Source organism: Notothenia coriiceps, unplaced genomic scaffold (assembly GCF_000735185.1).
Source record: "Notothenia coriiceps isolate Sejong01 unplaced genomic scaffold, NC01 NC01_scaffold00005347, whole genome shotgun sequence".
In the NCBI taxonomy this organism is placed as follows: domain Eukaryota; kingdom Metazoa; phylum Chordata; class Actinopteri; order Perciformes; family Nototheniidae; genus Notothenia; species Notothenia coriiceps.
In genome coordinates this window covers 64,672-83,453 of record NW_011338048.1, presented here as the reverse complement: position 1 = coordinate 83,453, position 18,782 = coordinate 64,672, and the positions used below count along the sequence as shown (strand labels likewise).

At 39.0% G+C, this 18,782-nt stretch overlaps 2 protein-coding genes across 2 annotated transcripts in view; both read right to left on the bottom strand.

The window, feature by feature from the left end:
* Positions 1-258: 258 nt before the first annotated feature.
* On the bottom strand, positions 259-9,580 carry smu1a (SMU1 DNA replication regulator and spliceosomal factor a). The gene is made up of 12 exons (XM_010768180.1): positions 9,450-9,580; positions 7,864-8,074; positions 7,625-7,777; positions 7,427-7,543; positions 6,307-6,429; positions 5,329-5,448; positions 4,843-4,959; positions 4,457-4,584; positions 3,135-3,261; positions 2,878-3,039; positions 2,338-2,490; positions 259-2,204 (listed from the first exon to the last, which is right to left on the bottom strand). The coding sequence occupies exons 1-12, from the start codon at positions 9,473-9,475 to the stop codon at positions 2,106-2,108; spliced, it is 1,536 nt and encodes a 511-aa protein (XP_010766482.1). The 5' UTR covers positions 9,476-9,580; the 3' UTR covers positions 259-2,105.
* Positions 9,581-10,965: 1,385 nt separating this feature from the next.
* Positions 10,966-18,782, bottom strand: part of nol11 (nucleolar protein 11) — a 10,292-nt gene continuing 2,475 nt past the window's right edge. Inside the window, exons 4-18 of the mRNA XM_010768179.1 lie at positions 18,075-18,223; positions 17,862-17,919; positions 17,432-17,573; positions 16,928-17,134; positions 14,893-14,969; positions 14,304-14,427; positions 14,015-14,106; positions 13,819-13,884; positions 13,536-13,720; positions 13,288-13,413; positions 12,861-13,082; positions 12,544-12,622; positions 12,341-12,433; positions 11,896-12,003; positions 10,966-11,662 (exon numbers count right to left, since the gene is read on the bottom strand). Of these exons, the coding sequence (XP_010766481.1) occupies positions 11,549-11,662; positions 11,896-12,003; positions 12,341-12,433; positions 12,544-12,622; positions 12,861-13,082; positions 13,288-13,413; positions 13,536-13,720; positions 13,819-13,884; positions 14,015-14,106; positions 14,304-14,427; positions 14,893-14,969; positions 16,928-17,134; positions 17,432-17,573; positions 17,862-17,919; positions 18,075-18,223 (1,842 nt within the window). The 3' untranslated portion in view covers positions 10,966-11,548. The remainder of the gene's footprint in view (positions 11,663-11,895; positions 12,004-12,340; positions 12,434-12,543; positions 12,623-12,860; positions 13,083-13,287; positions 13,414-13,535; positions 13,721-13,818; positions 13,885-14,014; positions 14,107-14,303; positions 14,428-14,892; positions 14,970-16,927; positions 17,135-17,431; positions 17,574-17,861; positions 17,920-18,074; positions 18,224-18,782) is intronic.

Below are 18,782 nucleotides of genomic sequence, written 5' to 3'. Positions count from 1 at the left end.
CCAAAATTATTCGTATTTATTTTGTACAGGCAAGCATATATTTTTGTTTCAAATATATTCTATCATTTTGTTATTTAGGTTAATACAAAAAAAATATATATATATTTACAAACAAATCTGATTCCTTTGGTGAGGGTTATATATATATTTTTAAATGTCACAAACACTGGAAATTATTAAAGATCTTTAATTGTATTTATATTCATCATCAACATAACTGGCAGTATTATATACAACAATAATAACAAAGTACAGTGTGATGAATAAACATTATTATTGCAACAATAATATATGGATGATAGTAAAGAGACAGACGATAGAAAAGACTAAATACTGAAGTACAAATAATAAAAACTGGTCGGCAACGGGCACCTGATGCACAGCAACACATTTTAGAGTCAGTGCAGCAGAACGACACATCTTAACACGTTAAATACATGTATTATATACACACAGGATACAGAATGTGTCACTGGAGCTCCATTGAGGTTTATCGTTAGTCATCATGCAGATTTCCACTAAAAACATTATTGTAGAGCCACATTTAGACAGTTCATGAGGTAGCATGCGGGGAGTACAGAGGACAAAACACATTTCTTCTGAATTCAAGTAAAAAAAAAAAGTATTATTATAAACAAAAGGTGACAAATCATTTACCTGATATTGTTTGTTTAAGCCCAAACTAGGCATTTTTTATCATTAATATTTACAACAGTTCACCAACATGCATATATGTTTGTCTAATAAAGACAGAAGACATGAAAGTGGGAATATAAACTGAACTGGTGAAGTTAGGTTCACAAGAAGGAGGTGTGTGCAACTTTTAAAAATCAAAAACCTTACAGATTATAGAACATCTATGAGACAAATTAAAAAAATATTGTTTAAATTGACAAATATATTTCGTAAAAATATATAAATTAAGACCCATTTAGAGTAAAAACATTAGTTTAAGACTTTGCTTAAAGAATCATTTGTGATATTCCTGTGATTTTCTTATTGTCAAATGAAAAGACCAAAACCAACAGTACATTTCTCCCTCGTACAGCTTTGGATCAAAAGACTGAGCATTTCTCTGTGCCGTTAAAATAAAAACACATCAGTGAGCGACAGAGTTGTAGTAGGCAACATGTTCAAATATTACCGTGAACATGGGTACTGTAGTTTATTAAGAGGCCAACCTACATGCACCATACTTCAGCTGTAAATACTCAGAGCACCAAATGTGTAATAATACGCAGCTAAATCCAGTCCCCAACAAATACATTATTTACTTATTTTGGATAATAATTTGTTGAAAAAATTAATATTTAGCTTTTTTCCAAATCTTTAGTAAAAACCAAAGGACTTTAAGGTGCCACAAACACGTTAGGAAAATAGGCAAAGTATAGTTGGTTTTCGTCATTCATGGGATTCATTGGCAATAGGAAAATAAAGAATATATATATGGAATCCTTTCATTTTCAAAAGAGAGATGAAAATCATTATAACCTCGTTTCCATTTAGATTTAGCATCTTTGCACGCGTTTAAATGTTTTCATTTGACAACATTATTATTTTTAACATTTTCCCCTTATGTAGCTAAATCTTTCTTATCCACCCTCCAACGTAACAAAACTTGCATTCGCTGTGTCTAAAATCGGTTGACATTTTTAAATGATTAGCAGGTAAATTATCACAATTGATTCAAAAATAGCAATTAATGGCTGAGGTACAACGTTTACATTTGAATACATTCAGGAAACAACTTCACCACAGGGTCTGTTAAGTAGCTGTTGTGTGGTGCTTTTCAGCACATGAGGGGCTGTAATAAGGAATAATCTTAGAAAAACCATTGAATTCAAAGATTAATTTGGAACATCATCTTTTGTGCCAACATTGACAAAAAGAAAATAAAGTGCTGGAAGTTTTACACCTGCACTTCCATGACAACATCTTCAGATAAAGATCAATTGGATATGACCTTAAAGCTCAAGACCAGCTACTGAATAGACCTTGTGATGAATTTGTTTAATACGTCCATCTTTTTTTATTACATAGAAATAACTAAATTGCTTTATACCCATGTGTCTAGCCCTCTTCTGTATCAGGATGCAGGAGACAGTTTAAGGTTTCCAAAGCCTCAGGAGTCCATCCTCACTGTAAGTAGCGATCAGATTCTCATGTGGGTGGTGAGCGATGCCAATTACAGCTTTTTCATGAACCTGCAGGTGCAGAGGAACAGAGATCACCATACACTCTCCGTTTCCCATTATGCTCAAAAAAATGACTGCAATGTAGATGAGCTGCCTCCTGTCACACACTTGATAATGAGTGAGTATTATCAGCAGGGCTTACAGTCAGAGTTTTCTGCAGCCTCCCCGTTGTGTAGTTGAAGCAGTAGAGCACTAAGTCCTCCCCCACACAGTAAATCCACTCCCCTCGGGGGGACAACGTGCAGCAGACAAACTTGGCCCTTTCCTCTCTGTCTGAGCTGAAGGTCTTAATAGTCTGAAGAGAAAGAGGCAAGGACATTTGGTTTGTACATTTATTTTCAACATTGTGTGGGTATTGGCAAAACCAAAATATTAATTCCTATTAAATAAAGACAAAGAACGTATAATGAACAATGGAAGTGGGTATTAGCCAAACCAAAATATGAATTCCTATTAAATAAAGACAAAAAGGGTGTATAATGAGCAATGGAAGTTCGGAAAGTTTAAAAAAACATTCACTTTTTATTAGACAAACTAGCTTGTTATTATGGTTCCTCAGTTTGGTCATGTTCCCCAGATGATGAAACCCACAGTATTATAAAAGCAGTCAATCTCGACATGAAAGTACCTATGTTCAACCAGTTTGAATATTGATGTGTATTTTGTATATTAAAAGTCTGACCTGACCGTGCATGCTCATGGTGACCACCGTGTTGGAGTGGTTACAAATCACAAAGTGCTCTGGGTTTTGGGGCAGAGGAATCACGTTGTTGACGGGCACTTCTGATGTGTGGGACAGATTTTTGTAAGTGTGGATGCATTTTCCGGATTCTGTATTCCAAATCTAAAATGTGTACATAAATATGACATTAATACACTCTCCCAGCGACATAATATTATCAATGCAGCATAGACATTCGAATAATATTCATCTTATACCTTAACCGTGCCGCCAGCGGAGGCACTGATGATGTGAAATCCATCTTGAGTGAAAGAAGCATCAGTCACAATCGATGAATGACCAATCAACTCCTTTAGTGTCGTGCCTGACCTCAGCGCATGGACTCTGAAAATGAGACGTACAATAATTGACCGACCCATAAAGCTGTAAAAAAAATTACAAAATCAAATAAAACAGAAGCTCTTATTCATTTTCCAACAATATATCATAGGTCTCAGTTATATACAAAACAGGTCTCTGAAGTGTTTGGCTCGAAATACCAAACAGATCATGCATTGCAGCATCCCATAAATCCCTCTGTTTCAGCCCTGTTTCAAAAGTGCTGATTCTGTGTCCGTACCTTTAAATGCTAATGAGCTGCTGCTGGCCACGCCCCTCTGCCAGATATTTGGTTTAAAAGAACACAAAGGTGCTCTAGGAGGAGATTCAGGTGATAAGGTGGGGGGGTGTTACTTTGGTTGGTTATTGGCTAATGGTTACACAACCCGAAAAAACATTGTGACATCACAAAGTGGCCAAAATCTGATCAGCTCATCATCAGACAGGTTAAAATGGATCAGGACAAAAAGTGAGTAGATATTTTTTCCTGAAACTTTCTGAATCTCTTTACACAGAGGGGACACATGTTTATGTATAAAAGACATGAAAACGTGGAATCTGCGTAATAGGTGACCTTTAACAAATCTCGGTTCATTTAACTCAAGAGTGTGCTTTTGTTGGGGAGCAGGTGAGACATGTTGCTGAGGTGCAGATGTTTTATTTGTAGCTCCTGTGCAGGGACTGGGTGCAGATTATAGCTTATACCATGAGGCTTAATGCCCACTGAATCACTCTATCTCTGGGATAAATATTTTTGCATAAGTCAGCAATTCAGACTCCAAGCTCGTGGGATTTCCAAGAAGATGAACACTTTGCATCTTTCTGTCTGAGCACATGGTCTCTGAGCGTTACACCCACACAGCAAAGGAGCTGAACACAGCAGAGAGACTCAGCCCACACACCCCAGGAGTCAGAAATAGATCTTCAACTTCTTAACTAAAAGGGGATTCAGTTTGTGTTTGTGTGTGTGTAAGGAAGTGAGAGAGCGAGAAATAGGGAGGGGAATAACAACCCAGTAACATATTTACATTAAGGTGCACTACTCTTGGAATCAAAATGTGATCATCAAATGCTGATCTCTGTGAAATAATGGAGCTTTTCAAAGGTTTAAAAAGACGTGCACTCCAAATGCCACCATGTTATTTTTGTTCCTTTTCCACAGTGTGTCAGCCATGCAAATATGAATGGTGTTACATCCCACCTGATGGTCTGGTTAATGGAGGCACTGAGGATCAGGTCGTTGTCCTTGGAGAAGTTCAGAGAGGTCACACCTTTGTGGTGTGCATGTTCAAACCTGCGCAGACACAAACCGCTCTCGATATTCCACACCTTGACAAAGAAACACACGCATTTTTGAGAGAGAAGATGATGATATTACCGTTTGAACAACATCATTAACGTCAATTCATGTCATTTTTCAATATCGTAACACTGCTGTGGCACCATTTCCATTCCCATGCAGTGATAAAAAGTTACGTAGTAGTAGTAGTAGTAGTAGTAGTAGTAGTAGTAGTAGTAGTAGTAGTAGTAGTAGTAGTAGTAGTAGTAGTAGTAGTAGTAGTAGTAGTAGTAGTATGAGATTCAAACCTTTATTTTGCCATTCTGAGCCCCAGTTGCCAGTAGGTCTGTTTCCTGACTGAAGCACAGACACAGCACAGCATCATCCATCATCATGAAGCTATCATGGGCCTGGTACTTTAAATCCTAAATTCATGCAAATTCACAGCCACAGAAACACACACAGCAGAATTTTTTTTTATTTAAACCAAAGAATTGAAAGATAGAGATTTACGTAATATTTCATCAAATGTTGTCATATTTATAGTTGCACTGTTATTTTTCTTCTGTAATTTAGCCATGTCGAAGTTTAAAATCTCTTGTTGGCTGAGTGTGTGGCATTACAACACTTATAAATACTTAAATTAACAAGCTACAAAGTTATCGACAATATCCACTAATAGTAACAGGTGTTAGTTTGAACATCTAAAATAAAGTAATCACAATACATTTGATAAACAAGCCGTATAAGACATTTCTATATTTTAAAATATCATAGTATGAAACGTAACTTACCTTACTTATTTTTCCAGTATTAAAGTTCCAGACCTCGATGAACCCATCCACCGATCCCGTGATTAAGTACTTTCCATCGGGAGAAAAACGGGCACACTCTACATGTGACCTACGCCCGAACTGCAGGTAGAAACAAAACCAAGTATTCACGAGCGTGTGCTTGCTTTGCTGCCTGTGGTCCAGAAGCACTTAGACATAAACACAAACATACATCACACGTTTTCCACCATGCTGCAGTCTGAAGTTGTTTAGTCTAACCATTCACAAGCGTATAACAGAAGCAGAGATAAGCAAGGACAAGAAACTGCAGGCAGCTCCATCCGGGTGAAAGTGATGAGAGCACAGCCTGAGACTAAGACAAGTGCCTTTATGTGAGTAAAGCAATTCCTTTTTGTGTGAGGGCTTGTAATATTTACATTGTGCGGACATAAATGTTTTAAAACAGTCACATGATGATGCCTACTGGCCTTCGTTATGGGTTAAAAATGCAACTCACGAAAACAAAAATAATTATCTTTTAGAGTGAAGACTTAAGGGTTAAGTTAGCGTTAGTCTCATGGAAATGAATGTTGGTCAAAGTAATTTCCTCTTAACTGATAACATCAGTGTGTGTGTTTCTGTGTCATTCATCATTCAGATGACCTCCGCCATGCTGCTGCACAAGACAAGCGCAGACTCAGGAAGGAGAAAGCAACCACCAAACAGGTCCAACCCAAACCCTCCACCACTACATTCCCCTGTCCACACTGCACAAGAATAATCGGGTTCAGAATCGGCCTCTATGCCCACCTGAAGACCCACAAGGACCAAGAAGGAGGACAGTCATACTCGACTACGAGTGTCCGCCGATGATGTTTCTGTGTGTGAAATGACTCATCGAAAAAAAAGTCCTATTCACTGTAAATGCACTGTTTACAATTTAAAAAAGATAATAAACTATATATTTATTTACAGTACAGGAAGTTGTTGAGGATCTACCTTGATGTGGCGGTACAGCTGTGTTGGAAAGCTCTCCTTCTCCACATGTCTGTCCTTGTTGGCAGATGTGTCGATGGCCATGTCAGAGAACAGATTACCTGGACACTGTTGTATCTTTAGAGACTGTGGAACAGAACACATATTAATATTTTGTACATTTTACTTTTACAAAAACTCTACAAAATTACTAATAGTAAGAAATGCCAACTTGAATATTCAAATGAATTGATTAATTTTTAAAAGCCTGAAATCTGTAAAAAACAAAACATGTGAATGGGAAAGTGCACTCTTTGAACAGCTCCAAGAACAAAAATGTCTTAAAAATAAAGACGGACTGTAATGTCTGTGTTCTCCGCACATTTTCTTTTTGGAACTCTGATTGGTACACAAAAGTATGTGACAAAAGTTTCCTGACTTAGCCCCGCCCACTTACAAAGCTTTTAAAGGTGACCTATCATGCAAATTGCACTTTTGTACGTCTTTTATACATGAATATGTGTCCCCGGTGTTCCAGGAAACTCACCAAGTGTCAGAAAATACAACCCTCTCTATTTTCCTCCATACCCAAATCTCTTAAAAAGGGGCTGCAACGGATCTGATACAGACTGATCCAGATTTGAACACTTCTCTGACATCACAGAAGTGGCGCTACAGCTATTGGGCCAACTCCACCAATCAGGAGGAGACAGCCACGGACATTGCCGTTCGAAAGCGCTGGAGACGCTGTAGTACATATGCCAGGCCTGTAGATGGTGCTGCTCTCACAGAATCAGCCCATGAAAAGACAGTGTTAAAGTGAGCGAAATGAGGAATGGCTAAAATGCATGATCTGTTTGGTATTTTGAAAAATAAAAAGTATAAATATGCCTTATAGGTATGGTCCTACACTATATTATTCAAATATAGCATGATAGGTCCACTTTAAAGGAAGTCAGATTCAAGAAAAGGAGATATCCCTCTTACGATATAACTAAAGCCTTTCCAATTTTGAGTTTTTAGGTTAACAGCAGAGAAGGGGAGGGGAAATGAAATATGTGTTTCCCAATCAAATAACATTGAGTGGCTTTCCTTTGTCCTATAATCAGAGAATGAGTACTGAGGTATATGGATGAGTACTCACACCAACTTGTCCCAGGAGCCCCATGAGGCGAGAAGGGGGCACCACGCTGACCTCTCTCACCAGAGCCTCGGCTATTTCCCTGCGCCGCTTCTCCTTGCTGCCGCCATTTGGGTACGCCTGCAATGAGATAGAGAGGACAATACTTCATGAAAAGCTTATAGAGATACAGTTTAAAAGAAAAACATGTCATTGTCTTACCTCGCAAGGGTCAAAGTGGACGCATGTTAGCAGGGTCTCCAAATGAATGTACCTCTCTGGCTGCGTCTGCTTCAACATGATCATTGGGTCGGTTTGTCTGAGGAGCGAGCGAGCTGCTTCAATCTCCCTCATCTCAATGAGCTCCATTACTACCTGTTCGAGAGGTAGGCGTTACTGAGATGCTGCTAATTTAAACATCAAGCAATGAAAAACCTTAGCTGATTGATTCAAAAGCTCACCTGCTCATAAAGGTCAATCAGTGTGTTGTCAGGCAACTTGAGGGACTCGATAGCCAGCAGGACGGAGTCCCAGTGGCCGCTCTTTATATCTGCAATGAAGCTGTCGATGCTTTCCACTGTGTTGAGAGAGACGGTGGTCTCCTCCTGTAAGGTGGTCAGTGTTCGGTAGAGGTTGTTCTCCTTGAGGTACTGCATTATCAGGCGGATCACACTAGATGAGATAGGATCATTTTACACCACATGTTGACTGATAGTACCAATGTAACATTTAAATAATTAGAATGGTCTTCATTTGAACATTTGTGTACAAGCAACAACAGTAATATTTCTCACTATGTTGGTGATTTGTTTATAATCTCTGTCACAATGAGAATTAGAGAACGACTGAAACACTGTTTCGATTTCAAATGGGGTCAAACATGTGACCAAAGATTGTCTGGCACAACTTTCAAAAGACAACAATGTGTGTAGTCAAATTGAGGAAAGCCATAGTGATCTTGATTACTATCCGCTCTGCAGTCTCTGTAGAAGCTTTTAAAAAAACAACTGAAGGCCCATCTTTTTTTATGTTAACCTTAATTTCTGCCTCATGTTGTTATTGTATTCATGTTTCTGTGGTATTAATTTGAACTTGTATTCTTTCTTGTGAAGCACTGTGAATTTTATTTCTGTGAAAGATGCTATACTAAATGTATTATTATTATTATATTATTATTATTATTAATGTGGACTTTTGTCCCATTTCAGAGCCATCTGCTGAGCAATTACACAACTCTGTTGCATTCTGATCCCCCTCTGCTGTCACTCCATTAGCACCAAACGGTGACTGCTGACTGGATTGAAACCACCCACTGGTGCTCTTTGACAATTTGTATGGTACATTTACTCCATTCAACCTTTCCTTTTAAGACGATGAGTTTGGCAACAATGTGTGCTCCATTCCCACGTGTCCTCACAGGGAGACAACATATCTAAGCATTAAAAAAGCACACCCACATCCTTTCCAGAGATGGAGAGCCTATATTAACAGACACATGTAGAAGAGGAAAACAGACAACCTCTCACTAAGCGCCAGGAACGTGAAAAATGTTTAAAAACCGATGATTTCAGCTGATTTACAGGCGACATTGGCCATATGTATATAAACAATAATACAATAAACAATAATACTCGTCTAATAATACAAATAAAGTGATACAAATAGAGTGAGTGTATGGAATATTGCGCAATATGGTGCACAAACCATGAGCAGACAATAAACAACATCAGAAACAGGCACATGTTGATACTCTTAATATTGTTGTTAATTGTATTTAAATCAAACAGTGGGCAAACGTCATGTCCTTAGAAGTAATTTCACATTGCATGGTAAGAAGGAACTTTTAGATAGACGCAAATATTGCTGCAAAATGATATTCCCACAAATTAATGATAAATAAGAGACACACTGTTCCCGCTCAATGCGTAACGAACAAGTGAGTATTTACAATAGACCCTGCCATGCACATCTTATATTTTTAAGATTTTTGCTTTCTATTTGTAAAAGCATACAGGTGCTACCATTATAATTTGTTAAGAGCACTTACTCAGAGGGCTCCATCTCCGCAGCCATGCTGATGTGGTCTCCTGTTGTTGCCCCGGACTGCCGCTCGCTAGAGCCACGTGAAAGCCGTGTGCCGAGGACCACCCACTACACGTGCTTCTCTTGTGTCTTGCATTTTCTTGCGGTGGGCACTAGTCCAAAAGCCTTGTGAATGCCGCTGCAACGATATGTCTTTGAGCTACGCCCCCCTCACCCTCTCTGGCGCATGCTAATATATACAGAAGAAACATTTTCGGTCCACGCTTTATGGTGGGGAAGATGCTGCAGCGGCAGTCGGGCACGAGAACAGCAGTGTCAGCACCAAGGACATAACCGCGTGCGTCTTGGAGTGCTCGTAGACCATTGGATTTATTTACGAAAAAACATCAATCTGAAAATCACCCCAGTGCACATGTATGTCTAGACTGGCATATATGCATGCATGCAGAGTGATAACCAGCCATCTCTGTCCTCCCACTACACACTGCGGGTGTAGGGGGCTGAGAGGGTTTAACAGTTGACGATGGTTGCTACTTGAGGGGTATTTATTAAATATGGATGCCACTGCTAATAAACCCATTGGTAAGCAGGTGCCTCGTAAAATACATTGTTTATTTTGAGGGTTTGACATTGTTGAGCTTCAGGAACACTTCCCGAACCACCCCCATTATAGTCAAATAAGGATGGTGGGAGTAACTGTACTGTACTTAATTACCATTTTGATGTACTTTACTTGAGTATTTACATGTTATGCCTCTTCTACTCCACTACAATTCATTCAGATGTATATTGTGTACTTTCACCCTACTACATTTATTTAATACCATAAATTACTTTGCAGATTTGGATTAATGATGTGAAATATAATCAACACTTAAAGACTTCAGTTACACCTGAGTACATTCACATGAAGCTACCCTGCAGTACGAAGTCATTCAAACTAGCTGAACCTTTACCAGCTTTGATAACACTTTAATGCATCAATCATTTTAATCAAAACATATAACATGTTATTCTGAAATCTGCATAAGGAGTACTTTAAGAATATTTTCATGCCAATACTTTTGTACTTTTACTTGAGTAAAAACATTTTTGAATACAGGACTTTTTATTGTATTCCTAAACTCTGGTACTTCTTATTTTACTCAAGTACAAGATCTGATTACTTCTCCCACCTCTGGCCAAATCACACATACAAATAGATTTCAGATTACATTAGAAGTCTGCACTGTAATACAAGTCTTTATATGTATAGTCATTCACATGACATGGTAGGCAGACAGACAGGTTGTGTCCTTCTTTTCTGTGGCATTAGTGACCTGAAGCTGTATAATCTAAAAAGCCTTCTGGTCAGCTAAACTAGACAGCCTTCAGCCTCTGCTGTCAGTTATTGGTCACGGACACAACGCCTGCAGATGTTCCCAGACCAGTGGTAACAACACAGCAATACTACTAAAGGGAGGTTTATTTGATCCCTTGTGTGTTCTAGCATTTTGTATATCTCACTTGACCATTCAAAAACAATCAATTCAATTCAATTCAAAACCTTTATTTATCCAGGTAAAATCCCATTGAGATCAATGATCTCTTTTTGAAGGGAGACCTGCAGACAATAATGATGATTGTAAAAAAAGTCACAAAAGGGTAAGGATTTTTTACCGTTATATTTATGTATTCAAAATAAAAAGGCTCTCCTCTGGTAATTCCAGTACAAAGTCACAGCCATTCACTCGCACAGTTGTTTGTTCAAAAGGTACAATCCCATCGTTAAAGGGTTTTGAATACATTTCAGAAACCAATTGTTAACCAGTTTGATATTGAGCAGACAGTTACTTTATCAAGCTAACCATATCATCTGGTAACATTTTCATCATCTTGAACAAGAGTACATGGTTTAGAGGAATCTGCAACTCAATGCTTAAATCACACAAATGTAATTCCTGTACAGTAAAGCTCATGCATCTTGAGTTCTAATGGCTAGCATCCGTTGTAAAATGCATCTTATATTAACCTTTTTGAACAATTAAACAACCTTGAAACCACTACAGGTCAAAAGTTGTAATGAGACAATCTGCTCAATGATTTATTGAAAGTATACACATTCTAAAACAGCTCAATGACTTCAATGGAGTATTGTCCGATGTCCTTGTTCACCTTCATCTTATTGAGCTCATGGAGGCTGCCCTCGATCTTTCCAAGCTCAGAAAACAGTCTCACCTGAGGGAACAGAAAGGCATCTTGGTATTAATTGTGTCTCAGATCACTACTTTCTGATAAAACTGCAGGTTTTTAAACCATACACAACCCAACATCCAATTCACCGGCAAATAAAAATAAGGTATATACTAAAAATGATCTCTCACAATATTGATGTTTGGGTTTTTTATCCATCCAATACTAATACCAGGAGGCCACTTACAAATTAAGACAAAGGGAAGACGGTTTGTTACCTGAGACTTAACAAAGGTGTGTAGGTTGTGCAGTAAGCCTTTGGTTTCTGGAGTCATCGCTAGCACTGTGAAATGGGCGTCTAACAGCAAGCATACCCAATCCATGATCTACAATCAAATAAAAAGGAAACCAGAGTTAGGCATTTCATTATTTCCGAACTAAAATGACTGTTGCATTCCACCTTTAGTTATTTACAAAAACAATTCATGGATTAAGTATACATTTTATTGCATTTATTATATCTCCAGTTCTTTGTTTGTCTATGTTTGTTACATAATGAGATTTTATGTAAAAACTCTCTCCATCTTTACCCTTTTACACTGACTGTATACAATTCAGACCAAACACAGTTAAGGTCAACATATGAGCCCAGTTTTTACCAACCTGAACAATTCACAGATATGCCTGATCCTTTTTAATATCTAGTTAGACGTTGATACAGACCTGAGTCAGCGTTGGAGATCTCAATCCATGCATCTGCGGGAAAGCATCTTGGGAATATTTGAGGTAAAGGAACTGCAGGTACCGGAGGAGAAGCTGATTGGATGAGAAAGAACATTAAATTATTATAAGCCTCTAGTATTAACGTTACTCCATGGTACTGGGTATCGTTGTATGCTGCCCCAAGTTGCCTTGCTGTTACTCACAACAACATGTTGGGGGGAGAGATCCTTCAGGTGAGGGAGGAGGAAGAAGTCGCTGTACGCCGTCATCAGGACCTCATTTCTATACAGCTCGAGTTAAGATCTCATACAAAGTCCATTCAAATTCATTACACACCATAAACGTTGCATTTATGCAGTTTATACTATGACATACAGCTGTTACTGATACACAAGATGTAGGTTGAATGACAACAAAACGATTTTAAAAAACTGATTTTGGTTAAAGGCACATCATCACAGTGAGGTATAACATGTGACTGGGTGGTGAGCATGTGTTTGAGTGTGCACTGGGAGGATACAGTAGAACACCCTTGTGTAATCCCACTGGACAGATTTGTTCTGGTGGAGTCGTGGTCTCCTTTTTTTCTGCTTCGGTGCCACCTGACTGATCCATGTCATTGGTGGCGGGGCTGAAACCATTCTGCAAGCCAACTGGGTCTCGCTCTCCAGCCATCAAGGTTTCCATTAAGCTGATACTCTCAGGCTCCAGGTTCACTTTCTCTGCATCACTGTCTGGCATACTGCAACATTTGGGCACAACAACAAGGTTACTTTTTGATTTGACATCACATTACACAGAGTTTGTTTACCCTAAAGAAAAACAATATAATACTTTAGTGACCCTTCGTGGTAGAATCAACAAGACCCTGTGGCAGAGACACCTATTAATGATTATATTACAATCCTCACTGAAGTGGTTTTGCACGTTAAAACAATCTGTTTTACCTGATAAAGGTCTTAAGGCAGGCACAGGTGACAGCTTCAGGGATGTCAGGGAAGAACTGCAAGCAGAGCTGACACAGGAAGTAGTCCTTCTTCTCCAAGGCCAGGAGCACAAGATCAGGACACATACTGTTGAATGTCATGATGGTAAGTGTTCACATTAGACTGAATTAACACTGATTGCATTAATCTAGTTTTTATCTTCCAGTTCATTCTTCATTAACTGATTCAAATTGGAATGCTTTACTGACCTGTGGCAGAGGCAGCGAGTCTGCACGAGCTGAGCCAGGATGCTGGGGGTGTAGAAGGCTTCCTCACCCAGGCTCCGGGACACGAGGGACGCTGCGAGCTGCCCCAGGGAGGGCTGCAGGTCCTGGACGTCTGTCCTCGAGAGGAGCCCCTCCACCTCCTTCTGGACCTCTGCCACTGATGCTGTCTGCAAGAACAATAACAAAATGTATTTTTTTTTATTAATTACACTTTTTTCCAATGCAGTTTCAGTATTATGAAAGCCATGAAAAAACAAAATTCTACCTTGATGAGCTCCATAATTTGGTCATTTGTTAAACTGGGTGCTGACTGGCTCTTACGGGTTGTTCTCTGTATGGAAAGAGAGAATAATCAAGATGTCAGTGTGGAAAACACGGGGTGAATGCACCAGCAATTCAGGAAACAGCTGTCCAGCCTCTTTCCCTTTTTTCCCCCCTTTGAAAACATTTGTCAAACATACCGTCTTTCTGGTCTCCACTGTTTTCGAGGGATTAGCTTTATCTTCATGCAAAATGTTATTCCAAGATGGTACAGAAGTGGAAGCTTTGGACTCTGTAACAGTAAGAAAAAAACAAATAGATTGAGTCAATTTGCAATGTTGAATCAGTACTGCAGCATTATTAAGAACAAGCTACTACAAGAATACATGTTATTGCAGTTTTTAAAGACAAAAGCTTTTGTTTGAAGTAATTTGTATACAACGTTTTGGTTTACTTCACAATCAGTACAACACATTTGTTTTATCTCACCTTCAGTCTTGGCCTGCCTCAGTTTTCCCAGGGCAGAGGCCAGGGAAGATTTGGGGCACTCATATGGAATAACCGAGAAGCTTTTCCCATGTGGAATGAATAACTTGTTCGAATAGCCCCATAACTAAATCCAAGAGAAATTGAACAAACGGGAATAAAAAGTTAATATTTTGCAATAGTGATGATACTAACTATCACAACTGATCTTTTTGTGCGTAATTATGAAGATTGTGAACTGCCATAAAGTTGTGAGGAGGGACAGTGAGCCCTGTCACAGTGGAGAGCAGGCACAATGCTCTACCAAAGTCATACAGTCCTCCATCAGCACCAGCAGCTGGAAGGACAGGGAACCTTGGTCTGCATTCATAATGATAATAATAATGGAAGCTTTTTTGGGTGAAACACAGACTTCTAAGATCAGCAACAAAAGCTCATTCACACACTGGTGATTGTCCCGTGTGAGCTCTAGAGCCCTGCAGTTAGCATGGCTAAAAATCACTAACAGCATATTGTGTCATCCTCGGATCATATATTAGAAACATTATCACTTGGTGGGTAATTTTTGCATAATACACTAAAACATTCCTACCTGTCCATAGATTTTACCCTTCATCTCTTTTCCTGCCTGCAGCGTCTGGAAATTGGTATTCCAGATGCAGAGGAAGTCTGAAAATATCAGATATAGAGAGACATTAAAGAACCACACACTTTATTTTGCAAACAAGGCCATGAAAGTGTAAATAGATCAATACATCTTCGTAATACGAAAATGTAAAAATTAGATCACAATAACCTTCTAAGTGATTTCAATTTAGGATTCTTTCTTCCACATTCAAGCTGAACAACAACAACAACAACAACAACAATAAAGGGACCAGTGCTGGGATTGTTGCAGTTAGTACATCGGATGTTGGCACAGAGTTAATACAATTAATTAATAAAACACTAATGAACAAAGAAAAGGCAGATAACATAACCAATTTTGATCCTCTTAAAAAACGTTTATGTGTTCTGATTCACTAGCACTGCATACTGAAAACATTTAGTAAATCGGAGATGGATTAAATCGAGATCTGTCATGCTTAAATGGTACATTTAATGGAGTTCAAACCAGCCAGATGCTCAGGCTGAGTACAGCACTTGCAGTCTTCATTTGAGGCAGTGTATTTTAACCCTTTAACCCGTTTTCGCATACTTTTGATTTGTCTTACTAAACCCCATTAAGAAATGTTTGGCATGTCAATGATTGGTATCTTTCTTTTTAAGGAAAACCTCACCTATATAACCTGATAGTTATTTCTTTCATTTTGAGATACTATATGAACATGTTGGACCCAAAATCACAAAAAAACAGATTTTGAAAATGATATTTTTCATATAGGTAACACAAACATTCACAACGAAACCATTTGAAAGCTGGAAATAGATGCATGGGATGTCACTATGATAATGTGAAAGTTTGATTGAGGTAGCATGAACCTATATACAAATTCTATGAACAAATAACAGGTGTATCCATAGGCTTTTTTCCCTAATTTCTCAAGTTCTGTCAACAGTGACACAGTAGGCACAACAAAACATTTAAAAGCTTAAATAATGTACACGGGATTTCATTCTGCTAAGGCAAAAGTGTTATTATAAATATAATACAAATATATATATACACATTATGAACAAAAATATATATATATATATAGGCTATACACATTATGTACAAAAATCTGTTTTATCTGTGCCACGCTTCAAAGCAGTTTCTGTCAACTACGACACAGAGGGCAACATCACAGGCTCCTCCTCCTCCTCCATGTCAAAAAACAAGCTCATAGCTTGACTCACGTTCAGAGTTCTCTTCATCATAGTTGAATCTTCCAAACTCTAAATCTATCTAACTATATCTAAATTCTCAATGTTTGTCTGTCACTTTACTTCAATCGCAGTCTACCGCCGCCTCTCTTTGTCTCCCGCCGCCTCTCTTTGTCTCCCTATATCTTCGTCTCTCTCCATTTCCCGCCGTCTCTCTTTGGTTCCCGCCGTCTCTCTTCGTATCACTCCGTTTACCTGATTACCTCACCCCCTCCCTGGTAAATACATCCTGTTGAGCAGAATCTACAGTTTCCAGTATTTTCCGTTTCGTAAAATGATCAAATACGGCGAAGATATTCAAATATGTGCTTCCATTATTCATACTTTTGAAATATATTTGTATTAACTTTATATCATCGTATCTCCGCGTTTATTGGGTCTTTTTGCATGAAACGAAGACTGGCATATAGTTTCAAGCCAGTACTTTCGACAGAAATACACATATACATCCTGTTGAGCAGGATCTACAGTTTCCAGTATTTTCCGTTTCGTAAAATGATCAACTACGGCGCAGATATTCAAATATGTGCTTCCATTTTTCATACTTTTGAAATGTATTAAATTGATATCATCGTATCTCCGTGTTTACTGGGTCTTTTTGCATGAAACAAAGACTGGGATATAGGTTCATGCCAGTACTTTCGACAGAAACAAACAGCAATGTTGTCCGGACTGATGTTTTTATGCGGCACCGGCTTGAACAGGTCATGTGATCTGATCACGCCGGCGTGACGGTCGACTCCAAAGGGTTAACAGCTTACCTTTACCAGCTCCCGCAGAGGGGTGTGGAAGCCCCACAACAGCTACATGGGCTTCATCCAGGACCTGAGCAGATGCAGCCTCTAGCAGACCCTCCCCCACAGGCAGAGCCAGCAGCAGGCTGCGGGGCAGCGGGAGAGCCGGGGCCCCCTCATCAGCCGCAAGGCCCCGCACAGGGACTAGACTCTGGTACACATGGCCGTTAGGGTCTGGATGGAATGAAAGAAGAGGCGCAAAAGATACAATTAATGATTAAGAAAGAGAGATCAATAATGGAACGCATCTTCCCATATTCTTCTCTGCCATCTTGTATGCAACACCCTCATTGCAACCAACAGTGTGAAAACCATGGCCAAACAGTACAAACTGTGCAGGTGGGGTTTTTGAATTCTCCCTTTAACACATTCCCGGCATTACTGTAAACCTCCAATACAATCTATGAAATTAACCTATGCTGTTGAACACTGATACTAATAATATTTCAAAAGAACACGACGCAGGCTTACAGAGATAAACCAGGCGGATGTGTTTGTCTTTATAGGAGGCAGAGAAGCTGAGGGGGGAGAGTCCAGGCTCCCCTCTCTCCAGCCGGTACTTCTGTAGCGTGTTGGGATTAAATCTCTGCAGGTACAGGAAGTTATCTCCTTTCTGTGGGAAGATATTGAGAGGCAGACAGGCTTTTAGAAATACAAACAACAATGATTTGAACATGATCATGGTGAAAACATGTACTGATAAAATAAGTTATTAGTAAATTGATTAAAAAAAACAGGACATCCACATCATTAACCATGCAGCCACATACACATGCCCTCATATTAAGTGTCATTACAGCGTAATGTTGCGAGACGATACAATTAATGCATAAAATAAATTCACTCAAGTTATGAGCTTTAGTGTCTGAGTTAAAAAGCCAAACAATTTAAATGATGTTACCTGTTCAGTTGTGAAGATAACTAACTGTTGTGACTCTGTAACTACATTGGTGCTCCACCTAAGACAAACAAACAATTGATCAACACGCTACATGAGGCAACAAGTGAGACTGTAGCACAGAAATAGTTACCTAATTATATCATGATTTGAAACTTCTACATTCATAAATAGTTTGAAAGGGATTTACTCGGGGTGTAGCCAAGTGACACTGACCTGATGGCCTCTTCTTGAGCCAGGACTTCCTCTATGGGCTGCTTGGGAGCAGAAAGGAGAGAGTCCAGGAACCTCACAGCTCCTCTCTGGAACAGGACCACAGGCTCCAGTTCAGCCGCAGAGTGGACCCTCCAGATATCTGATGACACCTGGAAAGGATATAGAAGGAGGGAATAAGTCACCTGATTGATTAAAGTACACCTATCATGCTATTTTTAGGCATATATTATGGGTCTCGGATATATAAAAACATGTCTATGATGTGTTTTTCTCAAAATACAAACAGATCATGCATTTGAGACATCCCTCATATCCCTCTATTCCAGCCCCGTTAGAGAAACGCAGATTTTGGCTCCTTAGCTTAAAAAAAAAAAAAAGAGGAGGCGGAGCTAATGCCTGATCAGAATTCTACCGGAGATAAAGTTAAATTCTGCTGTGATAAAGTGCCATCAAGTTCCAAACCACATCAAGGATTATTTCTGAAACAGTATGGAGCTCAAATTATTTTTCTCTTGCGGGTTTACCACAAGGTGAGTTCCTTTTTGTATTTCCTGCTTTTTAAAAACACATGTGCTCTACAGTACAGTTAGTTCTGAGCGTTAGCGATGCTTGCTAATGTAAACAAATACCATATTATTAGTATATATAGTTTTACGGGGCGTGCTTTGCAATTCCCCCAGCCAATCAGAAATTGGAACCTTTTCCTCC